The following is a 20,195-nucleotide window of genomic DNA, read 5'->3' on the forward strand; positions in this document are numbered from 1 at the left end:
AAATAGTTTCTGAAATAGTTCTTCGGTTCTGGAAAAAAGTACAATTTTTTCTTGACGTATATGGTAGATATTTTCCTGGAAAGATCAATATATAATGAAACTATAAAAAGACCTTGTGTTCATATTAAATTGAATTAGGTTCCAGGCTCAAATAATTATGAACGAGTTTTGTGCCCCTCTCCAGTGAAAACTTGAAATTATTTAGGATGCATGATGTTTATTTCTTGTGTGGAATGTCTTGCCCGTTTCAGTGTAGAGAACATCTCTGGTTCTAAAGTCTGAAATGACTGTGGGGCTGTTTCCTCTGGACGCTCTCAAGGAGAATCTGTTTCTTTGCCTTTTCTAGTTTCTGGGGGCTAGCTGCACTCCTTGGCTTTTGACCCTCTCCCATGTTCAAAGCCAGCGATACTAACCATCACTGGGCCTCTGCTTCTACTGTCACATCTCCTCCTCTGACTCTCCTGTTTCACTTCTGAGGGTCCCTGGATTACACGGGGCCCACCAGGTAATCCCCATTAATCGCTCCATCTCAGGTTCCTTAATTCAATCACATCTGCCAAAGATCTTTTGACATATAAGGCAACATCTTCACAAGTTCAGGGAATTAGGATATGAATATCATTATTCAGCCTATCACACCCAGCATATTGACACCATATTGCAAGGGGAAGCATCCAGAACCCATCATGTGGGAACGTGGGTTCAGTGTTTCAACAGAAGCTCCCAGTACAGAGCTTAATATGAACTTTCCCGATGTTTACCTGTTGACAATTGATTTTAAAAAATTAAACACAATGCGTCAACAGCACATTGTGAGCTAGATATCTACAGTTGGTGACCTCTGATGTGACCTCTGGGAACTTTTGCTAAGTTCCCAGTCTATTAGCTGTCTGTCCATCCTGCCTCAGGACCCTAAGACAACCTGAAGTCCCCCATACCACACTCTGGGAACACAACTGCAGTCATTTATGAAGTACATTTTTCCAGCTTTATTCAGATATGATTGAAAAATAAAAATTGTGTAAGGTGTACAGTGTGATGATTTGTTATGTATACGTTGTGAAATGATTGACACAATCAAGCTAATTAATCGTTCATCACCTCACATAGTGTCTTAGTTGCTATAACAAAACACCAGAGATAGTTTATAAACATCAAGAACTTATGTCTCATATTTCTGGGGGCTGGAAGTCCAATAGTAAGGCACCAGCAGACTCAGTGTCTGGGGAGGACCTATTTACTAGTTCATAGATGGTCTCTTCTCTGTGTCCTCAGATGGGGAGAAGAGCAAGGGAGCCCCTAGGGCTCCTTTTATAACAGCAGTAATCCCATCCATGAAGCCTCTGCTCCCATCATCTAACCACCTTCCAATACCTCTTCATACCATCACCGTGGGGGTCGGGATTTCAACATGAATCGGTGGGTGCACTTTCAGACCATAGTGTGCGATTTGGTGAGAATACTTAGGTGCTCTCAACAAACTTCAAGTACATGAGTACTTCTTTCTCCAGGTTCTCTGTTTCTCACTCAACAGTTATTTATAAAATCTCATTAATTTTTTAAAAAATTGCTTTACTTATACATGGACACAATATCTTTATTTTGTTTATTTTTATGTGGTACGAAGGATTAAATCCAGTGCCTCATGCATGTGAGGCAAGTGCTCAACCACTGAGCTACACCCCCAGCCCCTCTCACTGATTTTTAACATTTTTTTTTAGTTATACATGGTCACATTATCTTTATTTTTTTGTTAGTTTATTTATTTTTATGTAGTGCTGAGGACCAAACCCAGGGCCCCACATGTGCGAGGCAAGCGCTCTGCTTGTATGCAACCCCAGCCCAAAATCTCATTGATTTTTAAGAACAGTTGTGTAATGAGGTGGTGTTGTGAGCATTTTTTAAAGTCTAGAAGCTGCAGACCAAAAAAGAATGAATAACTTACCTCTGCATACAGGGTCACTGAGCCAGGATGCTGGTCAGTGCTCTGTCTCTAAGACCACCTCAGCTCTCAACTCCAGGAGATGGCTTCCGAACCCAAATGATGGAGGCAAGTGATGCTTACTTACACAGGAAACTCAGAGACTATCCAAAAGCAAAAACCCAAACACACATTCAAGAATATTATTCAGCCTTAAAAGGGAAGGAAATTCTGTCACATGCTGTAACTTAGATGAGCCTTGAGGACATTATACAAAGTGAAGAAAAGACACTGGATGGTTCCACTTCCTGACATCCCTAGAGTACTCAGGTTCATCAAGGCAGGAACTAGGATGGTGGGGTTGCCAGGGACTGGGAGAGAGGAAAAAGCAAAATTGCTTGATGTGTTTCAGCTTTGCAAGATGAAAAGAGTCGTCTCTGGTAGTCTCTCCCCATTCCTACCCCCCAGCCACAGGCAACCACTAAGCTACTTTCTATCTATAGATTTACCTTTTCTGGACCTTTCACATAATCCACAATATGTACTCGTTTCCATATGGTTATTTCACTTAATGCAATGTCACTGGCGTTCCATATTGTAGTTGGCTTTAGTACCTCCATTTTGTGGGGCAGGGTGTACCAGGGATTAAACTCAGGGGCTCTGAGCCACATCCCCAGCCCTATTTTTTTAAAATTTGCTCTAATTTGTTACACATGACAGCAGAATACATTTTGATTTATTGTACACAAATGGAGCACAATATTTCACCTCTCTGGTTGTACTTGAAGTAGAGTCACACCATTCGTGGATTCATATATGTACCTAGGGTGATGATGTCCATCTCATTTCACCATCTTTCCTACCCCCATGTCCCCTTCCCCTCCTCTCCCTCCCCTTTGCCCAATCCAATGTTCCCCCATCTCATGGCCCCCCACCCCCATTATGGATCAGCACCCACTTATCAGAGAAAACATCTGGCCTTTGGTTTTGGGGGATTGGCTTACTTTTGCTTACCATGGTCTTCTCCAAATCCATCCATTTACCTGCAAATGCCATAATTTTATTCCCTTTTAATGCTGAGTAATATTCCATTGTGTATATATACCACAGTTTCTTTATCCATTTCTCTATTGAAGCCTCAGCCCTATTTTGTATTATGTTTAGAGACAGGGTCTCACTGAGTTGCTTAGCGTCTTGCTTTTGTTGAGGCTGGCTGTGAACTCGCGATCCTTCTGCCTCAGCCTCCTAAGCCACTGGGATTATAGGCACGGGCTCAGTACCTCCATTTTTATTACTGGAGAATATTTCATTGTATTTCATTTTGTTTGGGGATTGCTTCCACTTTGGGGCTATTATGAATAATGCTGCCCTGAGTGCACATTTGCATACAGGTCTTTGGACTCATTGGTTAAATACCAAGGAGCGGAGGAGGCTGGGTCTTGACCTGACCTTATTACACTTGATTGAATATCATGACATTAAATGAGTCCAGACAGCAAATCCCTGTTCACATTTTGGGATTTAGTACCTAAACATGAGTAAAGGGTCAGAGTGAGGGACTGTTTTATAATGCTCGATCATTGCCAAACTGTAATCTGAGCTGGTATCAGGAGACTGCCCCTACCCATCAGTGGGGATCCTTTTTAATGACAAACCATTTGTCGAGCACTTCTGTATGCCAGGCTTTGTTTCACACTGTGACCTCATTTAATCACCATGATAGCCCTGTAAGTGGGTGGTTTTATCTTCTACGTTGAGTGACTGAGGCCCCTAGATGTTCCCCAAGTTCATGTGACTGCTAAGAGGAAGAGCTAAGGTTTGAATTGAGGAGTCAGAGTCTAGAGCCAACATTCATTTCCACTATGTCTCCTGGTGATGAGGCTGTCGGGGTTGAAAAATCTTTCCCATTGTGCAGTGTTTTCACCACAAAGAAATGACAAATGTTTGAGCAAGTAGATATGCTTACCCCAATGTGAATATTACACAGTGAACACATGTATCAAAACATCATGATTTTTATGTATTAAAAATTTTCTTACAATCTTAAATGGCTTTAAAAATACTTAATTGTATAAATTTTTATGTGTCCATGAAGTAGAGTAGAGGGTGGGGAACAGAGGGCGGAGGAGAGGGAAAAAGAGGTACCAGGGACTGAAGTAGAGCAAATTATATTCCATGCACATGTGCTTATGTCAAAATAAACCCCAATATTATACATAACTATAATGCACTAATAAAAACATAACATTTCTCCTAAAAATTTTAAGTGGCTTTTACATTTTTTCACTTGTTAAAAAAAAAAAATTTCCTTTTGAGACTCTTGGAATTTTTGTCAGATCAAGTTTGTAAGCCCTGTAAGAAAATCTTATTATAACTTTATAGTCATGCTTCTTTTCTTTTTTATTTTTAACAAAAGAGCATTGATCACTCTCATTCCTCAAACTTGGGCTACTTGATTTTGTTTCTAAAAATCAAAGTCGTCCTCAAAGGACAAGGCTTTAAAAAGTCAACAGGCTCTGCCCTGAGGGTGACCCCATGGTGCTCTTACAAAATAAAGGGCAGGGCTCTGTGGCAGGACTTTCCTTCTCTGGCCTGAGCTTTGTCCTCTTGCTTTAGGGCATGGCTTTGTGCCAGATGGCTGTCTGGCAGTCTTGACTGTTGTGGGGAACATAATCACTTGGCCATGAATTGCATTTCAGTTATTATACACAGCATCAGTTACCTTTTTGCTATTTAGCAAACTAACTTCAGAATTCGTGGCTTAAAATTACGACTGTTCATTTAGTTCTCCATTCTGGACACAGCTGGGAGGTCTTCTGATTTGGGCTGAGTTCCTTGGTGTGTCCGTGGTCAGTTACCAGGTAGGCTGTGTGCAGGCTGGTCTCGGTTGGCCTCAGCTGGGAGGAATCGTCTCTGTTCTGCTTGATCTTTCAGCTGCCCTCAGATTAACCCTAGGTGGTTCATATGGCAGCTGGGATTTGAGTGGATGCCATCAAGGCCTTGGGAAACTGAGGCTTGGGCCTGACATAGTGTCAGAGTGACACATCAAATTGGGCAAAGCAAGACACAAGCCTAACAACCCAGATTCAAGGTTAGGAAATAGATTCCACTTCTTGATGGGAAGAGCAGTCAAGTTACATTGCAAAGGGTATGAATACAGAAAGAGGTGGAGAATGGTGGCCCTTTATGCAGTTTACCTTGGACACTGCATTTAAAATAGTATGAATTTGGCAACAGAAGGTGGGTTTGACTTCTGGCTCTAACCTGATAACTTCAGGGATGTTCCTAATCTCCATGTCTCTCCGCATTTGTAAAACACAGGTAGAACTGTTGGGAGGTTTAAATGAGCTAATGCATGGAAGGGCTAGACTCTGTGGAGCTGGACTCTGTGGTTTGAATTCTGATTTTTCCACTTATTAGTGAGTGATTTGGGGCAAGGTGTTTAGCTTCTATGTCCCTCAGTTTCCTAATCTGTAAAATGGGAGTCATATGTAGGACCTAATGATATGTAGTTCTTATAAGGATGAGCTAAGTAAAATTTTTAAGCATTCCATACAGAAAATACTCATTCCATACAGAAAATACTCAGTTAATAAAACATTAACTGCTGTAAACACCATTAGCATCATGCTTGGAAAACAGTAAATCTACAAAAGGAATGTAATTCCCCCATGGGGTCTTCTGGTTGACCAGTTGTTGCATCAATTAATGGTGGACAGGTATTATAGATGGCCAAGGGTGGGATCTCCTCATCGTTCTGAAAATACTACAGGTCAAGAATCCCTAATCTGAATATCCAAAATCCAAAATGCTCCAAAATCTGAAACATTTTGAGCACCAACATGACACTGTAGTTGAAAATTCCACACTATGAAACTGTTTCATATATAAAATTGTTAAAAATATCAAATTATCTTCAGGCTATATGTATAAGATATGAAACATAATGACTTGGGTCCCACCCCCAAGATATCTCATTATGTTTATACAAACATTACAAAATCTGAAAAAAATCCAAAACCCAAAGCCTTTTTGGTTCCAAATATTTTGGATAAGGGATTCAAAACTTGCAGTTCCTTAAAAATGGTACCTATTGGTAAACATGAAAGCATAACTGTTGGGCTGGGGTTGTGGCTCAGTGATAGAGTGCTTGCCTAGTGTGGGGGCACTGGTTCGATTCTAAGTACCACATAAAAATAAGCAAATAAAAATAAAGGCATTGTGTCCACGGATAACTAAAAACATTAAAAAAAGAAAACATAACTGTTAAAAATATTAGCATGTTCAGAAACTGAGAATATAATATGAATATATCTTTTAAATTTTACTTATCTTTATAATAACTACACATTATCATTAGGTATTATGTATTGTTTCCATTTTACAGATTAAGAAATCGTGGCAGAGAGGCTAAACACCTTTCCCAGAGTCACTTGCAAGTAAATGAAAGAATAAGAATTGGAACCCAGGTCATCCAACTCCAGAGCGGGTCCCTTCACACATCAGCTCATTTAAGTCCCTCCACAAGGGTTAAGGAGTTAGAATCACAGCTTGTGACCAAGCCCTCACCCCAAACAACACCAACTAGAGTTCTGCAAGCATCCCAGACTTGAGAATTTGTGTTTAAAGAATGGAAGGCATTTTTTTAAAACAGTGAAAATGAAATTTGATGGATTTTTTTTTAAAAAATGAACATATCTTAAAATAAATTATTGGCTCTCTTGGTTGTTTATAGAACTGCATTTTTTTCCTGTTACTTTTTAGAAATAAGAAAAATTTAGAAATAAGAAAAACCAGATCTTAACCTAGTTGCAGATCCAAAAGATATTTCAAATGTTAACCCCTTAGAATAATAAAGGGAACAGAGAGGTGAAATAGAACCTTCCTAATTCAAACTTCTATTTCAGAAATCAAGTACTGTTGATTTTTTTCCTTATGTTTCCACTTGAAAGATCCCCTCTCTGTGCTTAGGAAGCAGGGGCTGTCAACTTGGGACAGTGAAGCCAGCTACCTGCTTTTGTAAATGAGATTTCATTAGAATGCAGCTGTGCCCAATCCTGTTCATCTTGTCTGTGATGGTTTTGCACTGTAGCGACATATTTGAATTTTTGTGACTTGAGCCCAAAATGTTTACTATCTGGTCTTTTAAGAGAAAGTTTGAGCCGGACTTGGTGGCACATACCTATAATCCCAGTGGCTCAGAAGGCTGAGTCAGGAAGATCACGAGTTCAAAGCCAGCTTCAGCAACAACAAAGTGCTAAGCAACTCAGTGAGACCCTGTCTCTGAATAAAATACACAATAGGGCTGGGGATGTGGCTTAGTGGTTGAGTGCCCCTGAGTTCCATCTCCGGTACCCCCAAGGCCCCCCAGAAAGAGAGAATGTTTGTTGAAAGCTGAGCATGGTGGCACAAACCTGTAATCCTAGCAACTCAGGAGGCTGAGACAGGAGAATTGCAATTTCGAGACCACCCTGGGCAATTTAGCAAGACCCTGTCTCAAAATAAAAAAGGCTGGGGATGTACCTCAGTAGTAGAGTGCCCCTGAGTTCAATCCCCACTATTGGGGATGAGGGGGGATAAAACCTGAAATATAATAAATAAACAAATAAAACAAACTTGAAGAAGACTGCAAATGAGGACGCTACATAAGGCAGAGACAGGCTGAGTACATCTCCGGACCATGAAGGGCTGTGGCTGGCGCAGTGATGAGGGCAGGGGGTGCTTGCATCAGACAGGTGGGCTTCGGTTCCCTCTCCAACTCAAGCTAGCTTTGGGCTTCTGGGAAGATTCCTTAAACTTTTCATTTCTTTCTTCTTTGTCTTTGTGGTACTGAAGATGGAGCCCAGGGACACTCTACACTAAGCCTCATACCTGGCCCTTTTTATTTTTTATTTTGACACAGAGTCTTGCTAAGTTGCCAAGGCTGGCCTTTAACCTGTGATCCTCCTGCCTCAGCCTCCTGAGTCTCTGGGATCATAGGGCAGCTAGGCCATGTGCCCAGCTAGCCCTGTTTTCTGGGCCACTCTACCCACTTCACCAGGGCTTCTGGGAAGATTAAATGAGATGCTGTGTAACAAGTGCAGTAGGTGGTAGGCACTGCTGCTAAGTGTTGAACTTGAAGGAGAGAGACTCCAGAAAGTGAGAAGCCAGAGCAGGGACAGGGAGGGTCCCCGATGGGAGGAACAATACATTCAGTTTCAAGCAGACCTAGTGAGGAAGGTGTTATCTTCAGAGCCCCTGCCCACAGCTTCCCTTTTACCCAAGTCGTGACACCAACTCCAAAGGAGCAGGCCTTGAAGGGAGTGCTCCAGATCCTTTGGTCTCCTGCAGAGGTGACTGTGCGACTAGGTTTGCAAATAATTTTGATCCTGAGAAAGGAGTTTCTGGGGAGTGCAGTTTTACAGAGACTTGCCTTCTCTTTAGTGAATATGCATTGACGTTGACCTTATTGTAGCTGCCTTCCCTGGCCAGAGTCTACATGAGATGAAAAGCACGTTTCAAGGCAGAAAACCAACTGTGCAATTGCTAAACCTTTGGCATGCTCCTTAGATCCAAGGCAGGTTCAAAGCCTGCAATACCATTTCTGTCCTTCCAGGAAATGGGTTGTATTCCACTGGAGCAAATTAAGTGTGAGATGTGTAAATATCATTATAAAGATTAAACATTACAGTTGGGTTGATGTTCTTAAGTAATCCCTTGACATTAAGCCATGCCTTTGGATTAGCTTAATTGGAACATGAGAGATCAGAACTTAATTGGAACTTAATTGAACTGCTGGATTGAACAGAGCAGCCGTAATGGCTGTGTTGTAAACTTTACTTGGAAGTTCTTTCTGATGCATCTCTGAAAATATTTCGGGAACTCAGTAAACTTAATGATTTTTCCTATAATCATTTTTTTTTGTAAAATCCTTATTTTTTATGTCATTAGCAGTTAAAAAAAAAAAAACATAGTGCAAATTCAAATTAGTTTGATTCAGCTGAATAGTGTTGAACATGTAGATTCTTTGTTTGCTGGAGTTGATGTTTTGAGGACAGGTCCTGCAAGGAACAGACAACCCCATTCAAACTGACTTAAGTAGAAAGGAGATTTTTTTTTTCTTTTTTTTTTTTTTTTTTTTATGTAGACAAGGGCTGGGGCTGGGGCTGGGGCTGAGTGGTAGAGCACTTGCCTAGCATGTGTGAGACACTGGATTCTATTCTCAGCACTGTATATAAATAAATAAATAAAATAAAGATCCATCAATAACTAATAAAAATACATTTTAAAAAATGTACAAAAGGCCTATGGGGAGATCTTCTGGTAGAGCCCCATATGGGCACCCTGGTGATATCTTCGTGACTTGGTTCCTCTCTATCCTTGGATTCTGTTTCCTTTGGGTTGGCTCCACCCTCAAATGGGCCCTCCCTCAGTGACCTCAGCCTGTGCCCTGTGAGGCTTTCTAATGGAACTATTGATCAATTACCTACTGTTACCAGAAGAAGGCGAAAGAGAAGCTATCATTAATGTAACTTGTGGAAAACTAGCTTAAATAATAGAGGGTCCTGAGGTACAGCAGGCTTCATTCGGTTTGATTCAGGGCTCAGAGATGTTAACTGACGGCTTGATTTGCTCCTGCCTCTCTGCTTAGCCTCTTGCAGACTCAGCTTTATCCTTGGGCGGGCTTCCCTCAGAGAAGCAAAGCTGCTCTGACCACAGGTCTGTGGTCTGTGCATCCCCTTCCATATCAACCCGCAGGAGAGAATGGGCAAGCTCTTTAAGGAAAGCCGAGAAAATCATTTCCCAGAAGTCCCAGCAAGTCTCCTGTCACATCCTGTCTGAAATAGGTCACGTGCCAATTCCTCCTTCACACTGACTTTGGCCAGGATAAATGTGAGTCAGATGGTTCAGGTGGAGGCGAGGTGGGAAGATCATGACTGCCTTCTCAGAAGACACTCCTGGGCTGGAGCTGGGCTCAAGTCTGCACCATAGGAGCTATTGTCTAGCTTGGCTTAGGGGGGTGCTGAACACTGAACATTGAATTAGCCACAGTGGGGCCATGTCTTTCTTATTTATCTCGAGAGTTTAGCCCAGGGCCTGGTACACAGTAGGTGTTCAGTGAACTATTGCTGAGTAGAATCAGTCTGGAACAGTGAACTTTGCTGAATCTGGAAAGCAATGAGGAATTTTATGCATGAGTAAAATGATGGCTGAAAATAGTGTCTCAGCTTTAAATGTGGATTAAATGTGGAATCTGAGGAGAGGCACCAAGACCTCCTCATTTCGCAGCCCATCCCATCCTGTGCAAATTTTCCCCTTCGGATTTTGTCTGCTCATCAAGTTCGGTTACTGTGAAGACTCTTGTAAACAATAGTTGGTATCAGGAAACTATTTATAACTCCTGGCAAACTCTTTTGATGATGTCATGACACTAAATTTTGCTACTATGAATAATTCAGTAAAACAAATCCTTTTGTTCTTTCACATTCCTCGCCCATCTCATAATCATTTATTATAGTTGTTTTCTATTTTTTTTTTTTTTAAATCAAATACCTGAATATCTTTTTGAGAGTACAAGGGCTTTGGTCAGTGAAGGAAAAAACTTCATTTCCTGCCCTGGCCAATGGGGAAATCAGAAATCCCATCAGCTCTTGTTGGGGGGGGGGGGTTCTAAAGAGTGGAGAAAATAGATTCTAGCAGGAAAGGTGTGGTAGAATTATTTAAGCATTATTCTTTTTTTATGGAGAACATTTTTAGAAATGATCCAGTAGCCTGGGCTGGAAATCTTTGTCCATATTTTGAGTTATTTTTGCATTTTTGAATTCTTTGAGAAGTATTACTTTTCTCTAATAAAATTCTAATGGAGTTGGGGCTGAGGCTGCAGCTCAGTGGTAGAGCACTTGCCTAGTATGTGTGAGGCACTGGGTTCGATCCTCAGCACCACATAAAAATAAACAAATAAAATAAAGTCATTCTGTCCATCTACAACTACAAAAAATTTTTTTTAATATTCTAATGCAGTGAAAAAAATGTGAATGTCTGTTTGAAGTTTGCTATGGTAAGTATTTTGGCATGGGTTATAATCCAAGAGTTTGCTTATGTCCAGAATCATAGTTATTGATCAATTTTGTCAGATTAGAATTCTCAGGTATCTCTAAGTTTATTGTGGAAGACATCTATACGGGAAGGAGGCTGTGATGATCCATGTGCATGCCATGTCTATGGCCTTTGACTTCAGTTCTTTGCCCCTGCTTGGTCCATGTTCCCGTCCCCTGGCCATAAGTGACTGAACCAGGCATTAAGGGTCAGGCCTCTGGGCAGCCACTGTAGGTGGCCAGTGGTCCTGAAATGGCTGGTCCAGTTTCTCTGGCAACAGGGATGCTCTATCCTGGGTAGCAGCCAAACAGTCCCAATCAGACTCCCTTCTGGTGGGATGTAGAACGACAGAACAGGCAAACCACAGTGGTGGCAGAAGGGGAGAGACACCCAGGGACAAGGAGGAAGCTTTAAAAACAACCACAGTTAGCAGAACTCGAAGCAGAGAGGAGGAGAGAACCAGTTAGGATGGGACAAGAGAACAGGCCGTAGCAAGTAGGGAAAGAAGCCACAGCAGGAAGCCACTTGCCACTGAGAACAAACACCAGGCTGCGGGTGGATGACTAGCACCCCCCTCCCCCCCCCCCCCCCCCCCCGGGTCCCTGAGCACCACGAGTGTGGCCCAGTGCTTCCAGAGACTGTCTCTGCCACCAGGAAGAGGGTCCTGTGTCCCTTACTACCCTTCCACCTCCACAGAAACACCTTTGGTAGAATATATCATCCTTCAGAAATATCTGGGACCTCTAAGGGAGGCTTGACTGTGCGACTCTTCAGTCTGGAAGAGCGGCCATTGGTCATCCTCTGTGTTGTTTGTTGACCATGATAATGGACATTTTTCAGGTGGAGGCCTCTCTGTCAGCCTGTGTCTCAGAGTAAAGCCAACATGAGCAGATGGCAGTAGTCATGTGACATGAGTGAGAAATGTTAGAGGCTGAGTGTGACCCCACCCAGATCTAGCCTAGCCTGACCCCAAAATCCCAGTCACCAAGGTGCTGCGCTCTGAATGCTTGTGTGTCCCAGTCAACAGTGTGATGTTAGGAGGTGGCGTCTTCAGGAAGTGACTAGATCATGAAGCTGGAAGCGTCATGAGTGGGGTTGAGAGCTCTTAGAAGAGGCCTATGGAATCCTGTTTTTCACACAAGGACTCAGTGAGAAGGTACCATCTGTGAGGAATGGACCCTCAACAGACACCAAATCTGCCAGCACCTTCATCTTGGACTTCACAGCCTCCAAAACTGAGAAATATATGCTTATTGTTTATAAATCACCTAGTCTGATATTTTTGTCATAACAACCTGACTGGACTAAGTCATAGGTAACCTGAACGTATTTCTGTTCTTGAAAGCCCAGAGAGGCTCAGCCAGAGCAGTGCCATACCCAGCCACACTCGGGACCACTAAATTCACAGCATGAGCTTTTGACTTTTTTGGGGTAGAATTATGTTAGTCATTTTATTCTTTCAAATACTAGTTGTTTCTTTCTCCAGTCTCCAGACCGCCAGTCTGTCTCCTCTGTCTGTGTCCAACATTAAAATTGGTGCAGAACAATGTCTGGATGGAAAGCACTGTTTATTTCTGCCTTTTCTCTCTTTGAGATTTGAGTCTTTTATGATACTCCCCCCATTTTATTATATTTTTTTTCAAAACATAGAAGAATGTATTAGAGTTCTCTGGAGGAACAGAATCAATAGGAAGTATGATTATAAAAAGGGAATTTATTAGGTTGGCTTACACAACCAGAAGCTGGATGGTCCACAATGGCCGTCTGCAGGCTGGAGAGCTGGAGGAACCAGTAGCTGCGCAGTCCAAGTAACTGAAGCCTCAGAGCAAGAGGGATCAACAGTGCTACCCCAGTCAGAGACTGGAGGCTTCTGGAACCCCCCAGGAGAATCACTGGCAGAATCTGCTTTGGAAGAGTGAAGGAGGGAGACTCTGATGTCCTCAGGCCATCACAACAGCACTCAAGAGCCCGCTCAAGGAGAATCAAGCTTGCGTCTGCTAAACATCTCGAAATTCTTCCCACAATTCTAAAAAGCTCAAAAAGCTTTTGAACCATATGGTCAGGTTAGTCACAGCCACAACCCCACTTCTTGGTACCAATTTCTGTTTTAGTCAGCTTTTTTGCTGCTATGACTAAAGGATCTGACCAGAACAATTTTAGAGAAGAAAAGTTTATTTGAGGGGCTCATGGTTTCAGAGGTCTCAATCCATAGACAGCTGGCTTTATTCCTCAAGGTTCGAGGTGAGGCAGAACAACATGGCGGAAGAGTGTGGCACAGGGAAGCAGCTCACATGAGGATCAGAAAGCAGAGAGAGACTCCACTCTCCAGATACAAAATATATACCCCGCAGCCAGGCCCCCCAATGAACCACTTCCTCCAGCCACACCCACCCACCTCCAGGCACCACTCTGTTAATCCCATCAGGGATTCACTCACTGATTAGGTTAAGGCTAGAGCCCAATCATTTCTTCTCTGAACTTTCTTGCTTTGTCTCACACAGGGGCACCACATCTAATCCATAACAAGGAACTTAGAGAATCTCAGAGGAAATACCCACATATCTACCACTTAGATTTCATAATTACCCAGTTTGCTTTATTTGCACATCTGTCCACAAATGCATCAATCCATCTGTCTTCATTCATTTTTTGAGGCATTTCAGAGTTGCAGATTCATGATGACTTAATGATGTCTTATCCCTTAACACTTTGTTTTTAATTGATTTTATTTTTTTAGATACATGACAGCAGAATGCATTACAATTCTTATAACACATATAGAGCACAATTTTTCATATCTTTGTATATAAAGTATGTTCATGCCAATTCATGCTTTATACATGTACTTTTTTTGCATTACAATTCTTATTAACACTTTCTTTTTCCTTTTTAACTTCAGATTTTTTAAATAAAGCTTTGCCAAACTTGTTTGAAGTTGCCCTATTTCCTCTGCTTGCTCAAACTTGAATATTTGTACCTTTTAAAAATCACAGAACTCAGTATATTTGCCCCCTTGCATAGACCCTGGGTGCCCACGCTTTCTCCAGTTTACTCCTTCATTTTTCTATTACTTCCTTTCTTATCTCTTCACTCACCACAACTTTTCATTTTGCCTTCCCTTCTCTCTTTCAGCTCCCCAGCAGATAATTTTAAAACTAAACAACAGCTGAACAATATCCCCACTGTTCTGCGTGCCTGGGTATGCGCAGCACGTCCATGCTTGCCCAGAACAGAAGGAAAACACAATTTCTTCCATTTTATTTCTTTGCATCAAAAGTGATTAAATCTGTCTGCATGACCTTCATACATCAGACCACTTGGCTATCTTAAAAGTCTATTTAATAGAGTAAGTCAGGCTGCATTCCCTTTGTAGAAAAAAAAAATCTTTACCACTAAATAGGGCGGTAAAAGCCAAGGGAACAATGCATCTTTTGTGAGTCGAAAGAGAAACTGGCATTCTACAATTGCTGGATTGTTTAAATTATTATACGGCAATTCATGCTAGTTACATATTTGCATTGTTGTACAAGTATTTTCTTATTTTGATTAAAGATAGCTTTTTGAACGATCTGCTCTTGCAACACAGATTAAAAGACTCTATTGCAAGATATAGTACATTCCATTTTGTTACCCTGGACAGCAGTGTTTCAATTTTTTTCCATAAAAGCCTATCAAGCATGGAGATAAAAGACTGTAAATAATCTCCAGCAACTTAGGCACCATTATGTTTTATTTACTAACAGCTATAATAGAACTTTCTGTAAAAACCTTCAAGAGCATTTTTCTTTTTGAGCATCAGTTTCACAACCATCTTTCCAACCTTAGCCAGGACTATAAAGCTGAATTGCCCTATTTTTGTGAAGTGGGGGGAGAAAAGGAAAGGAAAATTTTCATAATAAAATTTCTGCTTTCTTAAGTGAAGAGCAATTGTCCAGCATGTACTAGCCGTTCCTACTTTTAGATGTCTGACTCCTTGCACATGAGTTTTCTTGCTTTGATGAATGAAAGTTGAATAGTGAATTCATTCATTCTTTTACCTAGCACTCATTGATCTTTTGCTCCTTACAAGGCACTTGATTGGCCAGTGCAAACAGAAAAGAGAAAGAGAGGTATGCACTCTCTCTTCAGTTTGTAAGTCCATCAGGGAGACAGATGCCTGGTCCTGTAGTTATGTTCGCTACAGCATGAGGTGCTATAATGGGGATGGGCAGAGAGCCAGGGGAGAGTGCACCCCAAAAGGAAGAGGGCAAGATGCTTTCTGGGGGCGTCTTAGACACATGGGAGTCAGCTGATTGGAGTAGACATGAATTAAGACATTGGAGAAGACATCAATTATTTTTAAGCAATAAGCCACCCGGCACAAAAGGATATCATCAAAAGAGGAATTCTGGTGGCTCATGCACCTGAAAGGTCCAGGGGATTTGGACCTCTGCAGAAGGGCCTCTGCATCCAGGACCTAGTAGGCTGTCATCAGGATTCTGCTACTGTGGCCTGCCCCGCAGCATCGCCCTTCTCCCTTGCTGGCAGAACCCCAAGTTTGTTCACTCTCATTGGAGCCACTTTGTCCTGCAGGTGTGGCTGAGCCCCGCTGCGACCTCTGCCACATCCTATTTCCAGATAAGGTCATGTTCTGAGATCCTAGGGGTCAAGACTTAACACGGGAGGGTTTTTGTTGTTGTTTTGTTTTGTGGAGCATAATTTAACCTCATCTTTCTCTCCTCCTCCCTGATCTGCTGATAGCTCCCATTTGCTGGACATCATCCTCCTGACACAGTACAGGGCAGAGAAGGGTGAGGCTGGAGGGGCAAAGAAAATTCCCAGAACACCCTGTATTGCCTTCATTCTTGGGAAGAATCCCTGTGCTTGGCAACCAACACTTCTAGACTTGATTCTTGGGCCCTGCTGTCTTTCTTAAAAGAAGGAGGAAAGACCTTCTATCTCCCAGTTTCCATCGCAGTTCTCTACAAGGAATTGAGTGGCTCTGTTTGGGTCACAAGAAGAGACCTTAGATGGAAACAGAGCAGGATGCTCGGTGCTCTGCCCCATGGCCCCTTCTCAGCATGCCTTCTCTGTTCTGCTAGCTGGCTGTCATCGGAGGAGCACTTTCAGTTGCTTGAGTGAAAACTCAAGGACACAGGTAACAAACCAAATGAAGTTTACTTTTCCTTACCTATCAGGATGCCTGGAGTGTGGCAGGCCCAGGCTGGACGACAGCAAAGGTTTCAGCCCCTCCTTCTCCCTGCCCCACCATCTGTTGTTGTGACTTTTGGTCTCATGGCTAAAAGGTGCTACCCCACTCCCAGCTCTACACCTGAGTTCCAGACTGGAGAAAGGAGATGGAAACCTCAAGGAATTCGAGGCAGCAAAAATCAGGAAAGCAGAATTTTCTCAGCTATCTCTAGGATGTGTCTTTCGGCAGCCCTGAGACACAAAGCTGTCTCTTGCTACCTGGGAGCCTGGGAAATGTTGTTTTTGGCTGAATTGGTTGCCATTTGGTAGCAATCAGGTTTCTGTTAATAAGGACAAAGAGGACAGTGGTATTAGGTGGACGGCTAGGGAGTTGGCTGTATTAGCTAATAGCACTCATGTGCTTGGCTACCATGTTTGATTTGGTTGTTACTTGTTTTTTTAATTTTTTTATTTTTTGACTTCCACCTTTGAAGGTGACACCCTGACCTGAAGTACTGCTGTTCTGAAGAGTTAAGTGGACTGGTGTTGGGGGGTGTGCAATAATACAGTTAAAGTCATGTACGTTTTAGTCAATAGCCCAATGGCCAACCACATTTACGATGCTGGTCCCATAAGATTATATCACCTAATGTCATAGTAGCTGCATTAGTGTGTAAGCACACTCTGAGGTTTGCACAACAATGAAATCACTTAATGCATTTCTCAGAACTTAACCTGTTTATGTTATTGTTAAGTTGTGCATGAATAAATTTAAAAAAGAAAATCAAAGCCTAGATTTATTTTTATTTTCATTTTTGGCAATGGAGATTGAACCCAGGGACTCTAGCCCTTTTTATTTTTTATTTGGAGAAAGGGTCTTGTTAAATTGCTTAGGGCCTCACTAAGTTGGTGAGGCTGGCTTTGAACTTGCAGTCCTCCTGCCTCAGCCTCCTGAGACACTGGGATCATGCCCTCGATTTAAAAAATTAAATCTTTCCAAGCTCCTACTGTGTGCTTTGTCTTTTATTAGTCCCTAGTGTCAGAAAATATGCTTATCCAAAGAAATTATCCAAAGCATATTTTCTCCAAAATGTCTTCAGAATTCTTGATGTTGCCTGAGTTACTGTTTATTGGCATGCTCATAAATTTCATAATGGACTCATGCATATTTCATCTATGCTTAATCAATTAACCTCTCTTCCTTTGTCCTACTCAGACATGTGGGCAAAGTAAGAATGTAATTTAATTATCTCTTCTCCCTTTTCTCTTTAGAGGAAAAGAACCAAATTCATTGCCTGTGATTTTCTTACTGAGTGGTTGTACAAGTAAGTTGTTCATGTCTTCAAATATTCAATGACCCTGAGGATTTAATCATGTGAATTTGCAAGCAGAATAGCAACCATTGACTTGAATTCTTGCTTTTTGTTTTCTTGTCCATCAAACATATGGCACTGTATCCAGCCAAAATCCAAAGAGGACAGGGGAACCGTTCACAGAATTCTTCTCTATTCCATTTGTGGATGAATGGCTAAAAGATCAGTAAGTTCAAATAATTTATTCATAATTTTAAGTTTATATCAATGAGAACTAAATCATGTGATTCACCCAGACCCTCCAATTATTTTCATGTCTCTTGATTATTTTTAGTCCAGGCTAAGTCCATCCTGTCCATGCAGTGATTTCATTCCAGAAATGCTTCAGAAATAAAATAGAAAACAAACTCTTACCCTAAATAATTTATCTCCCACACCCCTTTTGAGATAGGGTTTATCTTACAGTGTGGCCCAGGCTGGTCTAAAACTTGTGGGCTCAAATAATCCTTCTGCTTCAGGCTCCCTTCCGCTCTCTTTGAAGGTCATTATGTCTCAGGAAATAAGAGTAACCTTTTCTATTAATTTTTAGCTATATTCATCAATTTTTCATTTACAATATGAGAATGTGACAGATAAAGTTAAAACACTCTTTGACCATTCTAAACTAGATCTTCTTCCCTCTCCGAGGCAATCAGTTAAGTCTATAGCACATCCTTCCAGAGCTCTTAACGTTAGTTATTTCACTAGATAAAATTAGTTTATATTATATAAAATTAGAATAGTTTGTTGTGAGCTGTTTTTCTCAGTGACATAAAAAAAATGATAATGCTGATACCAACTATCATTAGTTGAGTGCCTGTATCACTGTTCTCAGCATTTAATACCAATGAACCAATTTGATATCCCCATAATGGTGCATTACCAACTCAATTTTACAGATGAGGAAATTTATGCATTATTCTGCGACTTGCTTTTATTTGATTCCAAAATGTACTTTTGAAATATAAATGATTCAATTGCATCTAATCCATGTCTTTTGATGGCTTTACATAGTATATTCATTTCTAGATTTGCATAATCTATTCGCTCATATGAGAAATATGTATTGAGTTCTACTATGTGCTAAAGAGCATTCTAGGTGGTGGAGACAGAACAGTGAACAAGTAGGCCAAAATCCCAGTCTTCACTGAATTTGTGTTCTAGCAAGGAAGACAATAAGCAAATTCTTCAGTGCTGTGAGGGATGAAGCAGAGGGAATATGGAGTCCAAGGGGGTTCAGTTTACATTGGGTGGTCAGGAAGGATTTCACCTGAGATGACATTCAAGCTGTGTTTTACTATTTAAAGTATTAAATGCAAGAAAAGACACCTCAATTTAGAAAATAATATAGATTTCATTTGTTGCTTTAAAATGTTTCCGTGCTGACCCTTTGCAAGAACAATGTCAGGAAATTGAGGCACAAGTAAATCAAGTGAGGCGCTTGCCAAGTCATATTGTTTTAAAAAAATATTTATTTATTTATTTTTAGTTTTTTAGGTGGATACAATATCTTTATTTTATTTTTAATGTGGTGCTGAGGATCGAACCCACTGCCTCACACGTGCTAGGAGAGCACTCTACCACTTGAGCCACAACCCCAGCCCCCCAAGACACATTTTAAACAGAGTGGGACACCTTAAATCAGACTCTTAGCACTAAGTGTCACATCTTCTGCCTAAATCTGCCCTCCTTAAGAATTTCAAGTTGAATAAACTCTTGACTGACTTTCTCAATATTGAGATTTTTTTTAAGACCCCAGTTATTACCAGTTTTTTTTTTTTAACTGAGACTACACATTGAAAGGAGAGCAATATTGGAAAACTGTGTTTCTTATTCAACTTCTACATCTGTGCCTAATTTTGTCCCATGAAGTGGAAGGCTCACAATTCATTGCTTTGCATCTATTTTTCTAAGACAAAGTGTTTTCAGTACCATTCTCCAAATTGCTTCTTTTCAAAAAAGTGAACCATTTTCCTTCCCATTGGTAGTAACCAATGAAAAAGAATTTTAAAAATGAAATTGAAATGAGTGACCTCTTGATCCCTCATCATTTGCCGCACAAGGATCTCTATTTACATGGCAGCTGAGGTCCACCAGCAGCTCCTGTAAACATACTGAAGTGGCAGCATCAGCCACGTCAGCTGGACTCCACAGAACAGAAACACAAGAACTCTGGCTTTGACTGGCCTTTATATTCTGTGTTTTCATTGTCTTTCAAGGAGATGCCCAGAAGCATGATAAAAATTAAAATGAATCTAATTCATTTCATGGAGTAAGTATCTGCTGAACACCTACCCACCGCCACACACAGGGCTTGGTGCTGTGGGAAAAAAACAGAGATGAATAAATTATGGCTCCAGTCCTCGGGGTGAGAGAGCTGTGTTTACAACTAGTTGTAGTTTCTGTAGTGAGTGTTGTCGTTCAGATGCTAACAAAGTACCAAAGGGAAATGGGAAGCACAAGATCTTACAAGTCCTAGTCAGCAGGCCTGGAGCCAAGCCCAGCTAGGACAGTGGCCAAATTAATTGGTGCCCAGATTTGGTTTTTCGAGGTAAGAACTCAGGTGTTATATTCTTCTCAAGGATTCTCCTGAGCAGGAGAAGTCAGAGAAGTAGGAACTAAAGGGTGGAGCAAGGTTTTCCCAACCTTGGACTCTGGATGTGGAGGTCTGGATGATT

The 20,195-nt window shown here is 41.3% G+C and overlaps 1 protein-coding gene across 2 annotated transcripts in view; it reads left to right on the forward strand.

Annotated features, from left to right (window-relative positions):
• Nucleotides 1-20,195, forward strand: part of Iqck (IQ motif containing K) — a 119,567-nt gene that overhangs the window by 21,098 nt on the left and 78,274 nt on the right. For both annotated transcript variants that reach the window (XM_071605837.1, XM_071605838.1), the window contains 2 exons: nucleotides 17,438-17,490; nucleotides 17,627-17,704. In XM_071605837.1, the coding sequence (XP_071461938.1) occupies nucleotides 17,438-17,490; nucleotides 17,627-17,704 (131 nt within the window). The remainder of the gene's footprint in view (nucleotides 1-17,437; nucleotides 17,491-17,626; nucleotides 17,705-20,195) is intronic.

This window comes from Marmota flaviventris, chromosome 19 (assembly GCF_047511675.1).
Source record: "Marmota flaviventris isolate mMarFla1 chromosome 19, mMarFla1.hap1, whole genome shotgun sequence".
NCBI classification, from domain to species: Eukaryota; Metazoa; Chordata; class Mammalia; order Rodentia; family Sciuridae; genus Marmota; species Marmota flaviventris.